Source organism: Vespa velutina, chromosome 1 (assembly GCF_912470025.1).
Source record: "Vespa velutina chromosome 1, iVesVel2.1, whole genome shotgun sequence".
NCBI lineage: Eukaryota > Metazoa > Arthropoda > Insecta > Hymenoptera > Vespidae > Vespa > Vespa velutina.
Window position 1 is genome coordinate 2,674,218 of NC_062188.1, and position 10,000 is coordinate 2,684,217.

Genomic DNA, 10,000 nt, shown 5'->3' on the forward strand with positions numbered 1-10,000 from the left:
AAGGATAACATCGTACTTTCTCTATCTTTCTCTCTCTCTCTCTCTCTCTCTCTCTCTCTCTCTCTCTCTCTCAATCTTTCTCTCTTTTAGTAAAAGCTCATAATCGTTTTTTTTTCTTTTTTTTTTTTTTCTCTTTTTTTTTTTTTCATTACACGATTCTCGTTATTCTTTCGCACACGCGAAACGCGATTTCAATTTGGAAGATCGATTAACGAACGGATATGGGGTACAGGCCGAATATCGATACAGGCCATCGTATAAACCTCTCAATATTTATTTAAAAAGGATTTACAGAAATTCATTAGTTCATTCGTTCGTTCTTTTGCTCAATCGTTCGTTCATACGTACATACGTACGTACTTACTTATTTACTTATTTATTTAACTTACTTACGTTCTCTCTTTCGTTCTTACGTTCTTTCGTCCTTTCATCCTTTCGTTCGTTCGTACGTATTTTTCGCGAATTTATATTATAATGATTAACACGAACGAGGAAGCAAAGAGAATGAAAGGATATGGTTTCTATGAAATTAGAAGAAAAAAGACAAAAAAAAAAAAAAAGAAAAAAAGAAAATCAACACGAAAAAAGAAAACGAAAAAGAAAAAATAGAAACGAAGAAGGAAATAGAGAATCGAATTAAAAAAAAAAAAAAAAGAAAAAAAAAAGAAAATAAATGGAGAAAACGAGCCAGATCCTTTCTGATGTAGCTGGATCGAAGTAACGGACGGGATAGAGGGAGGAGGAGGAACAGGAGGAGGAGAAAGAGGAGAAAGAGGATGAAGGTAATGACGGTGTTAGTGATAATGGTGGTGGATGGGATGGATGAGAATGGTCGGACGAACGCTGATAAGCGATAACATACAAATCGAAATTCACAAATCGCGAGAACGTTCGCAAACTTACAATCTCGATTTGTTTGTTGCCATTAACGAGAATCGATTATCTCGCGTTCCTATTCCTTTTCTTCTTTATCTTCTTATTCTTCTTTCTCTTCTTCTTTTTAATCTTCGTCTTCTACGCTATATACCTTATTTCCCTTTTATCTATTTAATTTTTTTTTTTTTTAACCGTTTCCTTATCTTCACTCTCACTCTCTCTCTCTCTCTCTCTCTCTCTCTCTTTCTCTTGCTCTTTTATTTCCTTTCGAATCTGATAGATATTTTAATTATTTTCAAGTGTATCGTGCCTCGTTTATCGCTTCCATTAAATGGATGCAAATACAAACGTTATCAATACCGCGATATACTACGTATATTGCTTATTTCATTTCTTCTTCTTTTTCTTCTTCACACATTTCTTCCACTTCCTCTTTCCCTTCTTCATTTTCTTCATCTTTTTAAAATCTTTTCCTTCTTGTTTCTTTCTTTCTTTCTTGTTTGTTTTTCTAAACGGGTTCTTTGGCAAAACTTATTACACATAGGTCGACGTTATAATTAATAAATAATAAAGGTATTAAATAATAATGATTAATAATAATAATAATAATAATAATAATAATAATAATAATAATAATAATTATGATGATGATAATGATGATGATAATGATGATGATAATCATAATGATAGAAATAATAGTAATAATATTTATAATAATATTAATAGAAATAATAATAATAATAATAATAATAATATTATTATTATAATAATCGTGACAATAAAATGAGATTATCGATAATAGAAAATAAAAAGAATAATAATAATAATAATAATAATAATAATAATAATAATAATAATAATAATAATAATAATAATAATAATAATAATAATAATAATCATTCGTTATTACGATATAATAATGAATTAATTAACAATGTAAAAATACATACACAGACACATTTTAGTCGATTACAGAGGTGAGAAAGAGAGACCGTGGTTCTTTAAAGTATGATATTTTGTTTGTGAAACGCGAAGAGATATTTTCGATAAGGGACCGCCATTGGTATCGTTTAGCTTTTTTTTTTCTATTTTTCTTTTCTTTTTTTTTTTTTTTTTTTTTCCTTTTTCGTTATCCTTTTTCTCCTTTCCATACGATAGAACAAAAGGTGGCCCTTTTCGATCGGTAACAACCCAATGTTTCCCTCCTCGTTATCGACCAGAAAGCTCTTTGCCTGCGAGACTACAAACGTTGAAGTCAACGACGACAAGAAGAAGAGTCATAAACGTTTCGTTTAAAAGTACTTTTCCTTTGTTTCTGTTATTTTTTTGTCCCTTGTTGTTATTGTTATTGTTAATGTTGTTGTTGTTGTTGTTGTTGTTGTTGTTGTTGTTGTCATTGTTTGCTATTGCTGTTACTGTTGTCGATCATTAACGATCATTAACGATCGTTATCGTATTACGATGTTGATCGTAAATATAAAATGTACGTTTTTTTCTTTTTCTTTTTTCCTTTTTCGCGAAAGAGAAATCGAAGAATAAACGAAAGTACGATCTTGTTGATTCAATTAACGCGCCTTTCTTTTTCTTTTCCTTTTCTTTTTTTTTCTTTTCTTTTCTTTTTTTTTTTTTTTTAATTTCTCTCCCTTCTTTCTCTCTCTCACTCTCTCTCTCTCTCTCTCTCTCTCTCTCTCTCTCTCTCTCTATATCTATCTATCTATCTATCTCTATCTATCTGAATAACGTGAGAACACGATCACGTGCGACGATCGTCGTGCACTCTGGCGGCCACCGACAGTCGCCATTGTCGTTCTCTTGCTCGAAAGGGGGACGTCGTAGCCACGTGAATATTTCAAATGATTATAATAATATTTAAAATGTTTCGAACTTCTTTCGCCGCGTCTTCGTAATAATCCGTAAATTAATATTGCATAATACAAACAAACGAGTATAAAGTAAGACGATAGAATTCGCGTAAAGGAAATTGATCTTCGTCGATGTAATTATTTCTTTTGTTTCTTCTTTCTTTTTCTTTTTTCTTTTCTTTTTTTTTTTTTTTTTTTTTTTTTTTCTTGCAACCGTACTTCGATCGACGCTCGTCATTTTTTTCGTCTTTCTTTTTTTGTCCCTTTCTTCTTTTTTTCTTTTTTCTTTTTTTTTTTTCTTTTTTAACGTTTTCAATTAATTAATTAATTAATTAATTATAATCAATTTTTTCGTATAACGAATCGCCGATACGATATGATCAATCAACGATCATCGTAGTGACAATTATTATCGTTAATAAAATATGTTCGTTCGTTTTCAAAAATTCCACGTGTTGAATATAATTGCGCGAAAGTAATTTCGAGAACAACTTTACATGATTGTTTCTATGGTAATTACTTACATATCATAGATTTATTTAAAAAGCTTTTTTCAATGATCCAAAATCAATGAGCGAAAGAAATTCGAAAATGTCGGTTGTTCGTCATCGCGCGTACTTACTTACGTACAATTACGTTAGTGGGCCGAATTGATTGGACCGATTCGTGTGTTCTTTTTTTTTTCGTTTTCTCCGTAAATATATATATATATATATATATTATAACAATGTGAAAAGTGAGTGAAAAATTATTGAAAAAAAATTACTTAGTCAAATTGTGTTTCTAATTTTGCTTGTATTTTTTTTTTTTTTGTATCTGTGATTATTATATTCTTTTTTTATTATTATTAATGTTTTCTTTTTTTTTTTTTTTCATTTATTTATTCATTATTATCTTTCCTTTATCTCCGTCCCGAGTATAACCTCTCATTGTGACAAGCATCTTCGCCGATCAATTGGAACAACGTTTAAACACGAGAGATCTACCGTGAAGATCTTCGATTATTTATATCCTTCTTTTTTATTTCTTTTAAAGGTATGTACGTAAGACGATCGTTCCTTTTTTTCTTTTTCTTCCTGGCTTTTTTATTTTTTTTTTCTTTCAAAAAAAAAAAAAAAAAGAAAAAAAAAAAACAAGAAAGAAAAAAAAAGAAGAACTTCGATACGACAAATTGACAAATTAAATATCGTATTGAAAATGGTTCGCAGGTTTGTTTGTTTTAAATTTGATAGGATATGTTGCCTTTTCTTTCTTTTGTTTTCTATTATTTAACTTTAACGTTCTTTTCTTTTTTCTTTTTTTTTTTTTTTTTTTTTTTTTTTTTTTTTTTCTTTTAACCATGCAAAGTCCGTCAAAGATGCGTCTCCGAATATCGAGGTAAAACTCTCGACAGTATTACTAATTAAGCATAGAAATCCACGAACGTGTAAGTATGTGTGTACGCGTGCGATCTCTTCCTTCGTTAACGTTAACCATTAACATAACGTTAGCCATTAATTACGAGTGTGTGTCCGTAATTGGCTCGCTCGTTACGGCCAACGAAATCGCGGAAGCGACAAGCGACTTCCTCGTTTTAAAGTAATCGAAACGGAACGTATAACAACGAGCGCGCAACAAATATGTACGTATATGCATACATACATAGATACGCATATATATATATACAAACATATATATATATATATATATATATACATACACATACGTGTACAATTATTATTAATTAATAAGTTACATAGAGATAACGATCTGACATTCTTCCCTTTTTCGCAATTAGACGTTCGTTCTCGAAAATAAATTTTATCGGTGGCTCGGATAAAAGAAGAGAGAGAGAGAGAGAGAGAGAGAGAGAGAGAGAGAGAGAGAGAGAGAGGGGAAAAGAAAAAAAAAAGGAGAAAGGCGAGAAAAGAGATAAAAAATAGAAAAAATTAAAAAACAAAAAAAAATAAATAAATAAAAAAAGAAAGAAAGAAACGTTTCTACTACGTCAACGACGTTTACAAGTCTTCGTACATTCGTTCCGCCATTTTGTGTTATATTTTATGTGACAATGGGAAAGATGAAACAAAACATAAAAAGAAGAAAAAAAAGAAAAAGAATAGAAAAAAGAAACTAAGAAATAATTTATCATCGTGACACACTAATTATTATCACCTTTTCAATTTCGTAATTGAAAAACAAAACGATAAATCTCAATGGATTTTGTGTGTGTGCGTTGCTCGGAGGAGGAGGAGGCGGAAACGTGCGTACGCTTATGTCATGTTTTTCTTAAAAAAAAAAAAAAAAAAAAAAAAAAAAAAAAAGAAAGAAAGAAAGAATGAAAGAAAAGAAATAAAATGACATGAAATGAAATGAAATGAAATAAAATCAAATGAAATAAAATAAAATAAAATAAAATAAAATAAAATAAAATAAAATAAAAGGAAGAACAAAATACAGGAAATAAAGAACACGAGAGAGAACATCACTGAATATACACGTACATATTATATAGTCGCACGATATTTGAATAAATGTCTCCGGGTGAGCACGCATGCGCGCGCACGCGCACGCGCACGCGCGACGTTAAACGCGCCATTTTTCGAACGACGTTAATTCGTTCCTTCGACGATCCGCGTGTGTGGTCTTTGGTTTCTACAAAAAATATATATAATATCCTTAACAGTAGCGATCGCGTCGTTACGTCGACTTCTGATTTAAAAATCTCAATAAACTTATCGATTACTCTTCCTATACCTTTATATCGTTGGGCGGGGATTTTTCAATTTTTCAGGATTTCAAGGAAGAGAGGAGGGACTGGAAGAGGGGAAGTGAGGTTAATAGGATACAGGATAAGGGATTGGGACGGCGAGGATACGTGGTATCTTTTGCGCGGGCTACCAACGCTTTTTGTTTTCTTTTTTCTCTTCCTTTTCTTCTTCTTCTACTTCTTCTCCTTCTTCTTCTTCTTCTTCTTCTTCTTCTTCTTCTTCTTCTTCTTCTTCTTCTTCTTCTTCTTCCCTCTTACTTACATAGGTATAATTTTCGATGAAATGGTGTCCGTATTCTATTGCTTTTACGAACGACGTTTTTACGATATTCTATTCGTTTATCGTAGCAAGTACATATACATACATATGTATAACGTCGCATGCGCGAATAATAAATCTATCTTTGAATTTGTCGTAATTTTAATTGTGTCTTTTCTTTTTCTTTTGTTATTCTGTTCTTTTTTTCTTTTCTTTTCTTTTTTTTTTTTACTTGTAATTTTCTCTCTTGCTTCTCTTTTTGTTCCTTTTATTTTGTATATGTACATACATACATATATACATATATGTATATATATATATATATATATATCACGTCATTACATTTGAAATCGAATAGGGACACCATTCTTTTGCGTTTGTAAAATTTCATCAACGAAAGGTCGCTCGCGAACGTTATCTCCTCGTTTTTACCGACACGAGCTCGTTCCAGTCGTAGTTCGTGCTTCGCTTTAACAGATGGCACGAGGATAAGCGCTCGCGAGCAACGTCGTACGTAGGCGTGACGACGCACCCGTAACGATTACGCTGATTGGCCGACGGCAAGCGGGAAATTTTCGAATTCGAATAACCGTCGCGTTAAAGAATTAATGCGATGACGTATGCGTAATCGTCGACCAATCAGCGGGCGTCACGCGCCACAATTACTCTAAATGTGTGAGGGGGATGGGGGAATCGTTATAATTAAACTATCTACGGCTGCGCGCGTCTAACGGAGAAAATAGTTAACGCTTCTCTCTCGGTTTTACGAAAATTCTTCTTCTTCTTCTCCTTCTCCTTCTCTTTCTTCTTCTTCTTCTTCTTCTTCTCTTCATTCATCATCATCTTCTTCTTCTTTTTCTTCTACCTCCTCCTCCTCCTCTTCTTCCTCTTCTTCTCGTCGCGATTTTACGTTTTTAGAAGACAGTCTCTCGCAGCTCACGATTAATGTTTCATTTTCTTTGATTTCTTTTCTTTACCAAGATTGTTTCCTACATCTTTCTCTTTCTCCCCTTTCTCCTTCATCATCATCTTCTTATTCTTCTTCTTCGTATCACGAAATAAATAAACTACTAGAGACGACGGTCCTTGGACTCGAACGCGCATTTCTTTTATTTCCGGCCGGATGTTCAACGTGCGAGAAGAAACGAGGACGAAAGCTAGGCAATGGGCGAGAGAGAGAGTGAGAGAGAGAGAGAGAGAGAGAGAGAGAGAGAGATAGAGAGATGTAGATATACATATATATATATAGAGAGAGAGAGGGAGAGAGAGATAGAGAGTGAGCGAGAGAAATAGAGAGGAAGATATTACTTCTTCTTTTTTTTTTCTTTCTCCTCCCTTTTGAGAAATTATTTTCGAGACGAATTTTTTAATCCTCGAAACTTTTCTCTCCCGTTTAATATCTCCCCTCTCCCCTCCGACCCTCCGCCTTCTCCTCTTCCCCTCTCACCTGCCCCCTCCCCCCATTTCTCTCGTCCCTCATCCACCATTTCGTATCCCTAGTTCGTCGTTCTCGCCGTGTAAACTCGTCGAGGAGATCATAGAGGTCGATAGGACCGTTTTCTTCGAGTTTCTTTCTTTGTTTCTTTTTTGTTTTCTCTCATTTTTTTTTCTCTGTTTTTTTTTTTTTTTTTTCGTTCTTTTTCCCTCCAATGATATGGCGTCCATTATTGCCGATCGGTCCTTACACATTGGTATCACGTGAGACCTTTACCGATCAAGCCAAGTATAGGTCGGTCGGTGTAGAGGCATGATCTGGTTTGGTACAGGCGCTACCAGTCGGTGATGCCGCACTCGCACCGCTACTTGCTCTGGTGGCTGCCAGAGGCGAACGACTAGCCACGTCCGTGTTGCTATCTGCTCCACCTCCACCACCACCTCCGATACCACCTCCACCTCCGCCACCACCTCCAATGCCACCACCACCACCGCCGCCGCCGTTGCCACCGCCGCCGCTGCCGCCGCCGCCGCCATTATTGTTGCACGCGCCGGCCGCTTGCGAATTGTTTTGGGAAGACGCCAGCGTATCCCCGTTGCAATAGTAGTACGTGGAATCTATATTATTTGGATAGAAAAATTTTCAAATGATCTTTAATCATTTCATTATCATTCAATTTCTATCATAGATTATTATTATATGGATCGTCACGTCTCAACTAATCATCGTGTCTAACGAAATCATTCGGTGTCGATCGAATTCTTTTTCTGATTTTTTTTTTCCTTTATTTCTCTCTTTTTTTTTCTTTTTTTTTTTCATTTTTAATAATTCGACAATTACGTGTTCAAATCGACGAGATTAATGGCGTTCACGTTATCGAGATTATCCATCGTATTTAATAATTTTACGTATTCTTCATTTTAACAACAATGGACAATGGATTTTTTATTTCAATGACATCAAGATAGATCCGATCTTACGCGATCCGATCTATCGGACGACAAATTGTAATTAATCGAGTATCATGAAACACGTGATAGGGGGGTGAGTGAGTGGGGGTGTACATAATATGGTACGATTGTGTGTATTGCGTGTTTGATTCTACGTCGAAGAAGTTGTTGTTTTTTTTTCTTTTTTTTTTTTTTTTTTTTTTTTTTTTTTTGAAGAACGAAAAACAAAAAAGTATTCATCGTTAATTTATGCCGGACATGAAATACAATCGCTATGAGATTTATGTCATTTTCATTGTTTCATTATTAAATAGATAAATGATCTTTGGAAAAATAAGATAAGAATTAATCCGATCGTAGAATTCGATATGACGATCGTCGTTTATAAATTTTCTTCTCGCACAAGTGATAGATAAATCCATTTTTCACGCGTGTATGTTCCGCCTATGTACGTTCTTTTTCCTTTGTTTGTTTGTTTGTTTTCTCTTTTTTTTTTTTTTCTTTTTTTTTAATTCTTGAATATTTCGTTGACCCTATGCTAATCGGTACTCATACTCACTGTTTACTTACTGAGCAACCCGCTTGTCGCTGCTCCATAGCCATATCCACTGTACGGTGCACTCGAATATTGAGAATACGCGGCGCTGTACGCGTAATCGCCACCACCTGTGAACAGACACATTCGATATTCGTATATTAAATATCATTCGTGGTGATTTCTCTTCTCGTAAAAAAAAAAAAAAAAAGAAAAAAAAGAAAAAAAAAAGAAAAAAAAAGAAGAAAAGAAAAGAAGAATATCAAAACGTTTTCTACTTTAAATCATTAACGAGACGATCAGCTCCATCTTCTCCTCCTCCTCCTCCTCCTCCTTCCAATTCATCGAAGAAGACTATCAAACAAACGAATTGATTCTCGATCTATATGCACAGCTTTTACATTTACAAACAAACAGAGATACATAAAACAAACGTGTTTATCGCGTATGTAAACGTAGTGTGTCGTGTGTCAATAACAGCCATAAGCGTACACTATATTTAATCTAATTTTGCGAATGTAAAAAAAGCGATTTCGAGTGGTGAAAATATTTCTTACTGTTTGTTTTTTTTTTCCTTTCTTTTTCTTCCTTTTTCTTCTTTTTCCTTTTTTTTTTTTTCTTTTTTTTTCTATTATTTCGGTCGGTAATATGTAACGTCGAGGATATGCGATAAAATTCGATCATTTACCATCCGTTGAACGAAGGGTTTGTCGTACGCGTTATCGACTCATCCTTGAAAGGGTTATAAGTCGCGATTCGTCGGTCGGTAAGTCAGGGATTACGTCAACCTTGTAATCCATGACTTATCATCCGGTTGAATGCGTTGCGGTCATGTGATTCGACCTTCGGAGGGTCTTTTACCCAAGGTCAACGGTCTCGTTCGCCGCACGCTCATTCGTATACTCACCGGTGGCATAATGTCCGAAACTTGGAAGCATCGTCGAGTACGGTGGTATCGCAGAGGCTACCTGAGGCTGAGAAACTGGCGGCTGCAAGACCGTGAGTCCGGGATCCCCTCCCGGGGTGTTGGGGGCCGCGGGGGTGGCGTTCGTCTCGTTCTGCAAGGAAATCGGTGGACTCTGCTCGCCCCCGCCGGCCCCAACCCCTACGTACGAGACTGCGACGGTACCGCTCTCTGCTATGGCCATGCACAACACAACACGACATTCGAGTCAAGCACTAGCTAACGATCAGCGCCTTACGTCTAAAGCTTTATTCAACTCTTCTACCCCGTTACGGGGTTGAATTTATTATTTTGGAAGTCACATTGGAATTTTGATCCTTGGAAGGTTGATGAGGGTTGCGGGAGAATGGGAATAGACGGGCGATAGGAT

General features: G+C 35.0%; 1 protein-coding gene across 1 annotated transcript in view; it reads right to left on the reverse strand.

Moving 5' to 3' along the window:
- Positions 1 to 1,970: 1,970 nt before the first annotated feature.
- The window catches only part of LOC124953373 (aspartate, glycine, lysine and serine-rich protein), a 206,870-nt gene continuing 198,840 nt past the window's right edge, over positions 1,971 to 10,000 (reverse strand). The window contains exons 11-13 of the mRNA XM_047504645.1: positions 9,574 to 9,804; positions 8,702 to 8,797; positions 1,971 to 7,798 (exon numbers count right to left, since the gene is read on the reverse strand). Coding sequence (XP_047360601.1) covers positions 7,461 to 7,798; positions 8,702 to 8,797; positions 9,574 to 9,804 — 665 coding nt within the window. The 3' untranslated portion in view covers positions 1,971 to 7,460. The remainder of the gene's footprint in view (positions 7,799 to 8,701; positions 8,798 to 9,573; positions 9,805 to 10,000) is intronic.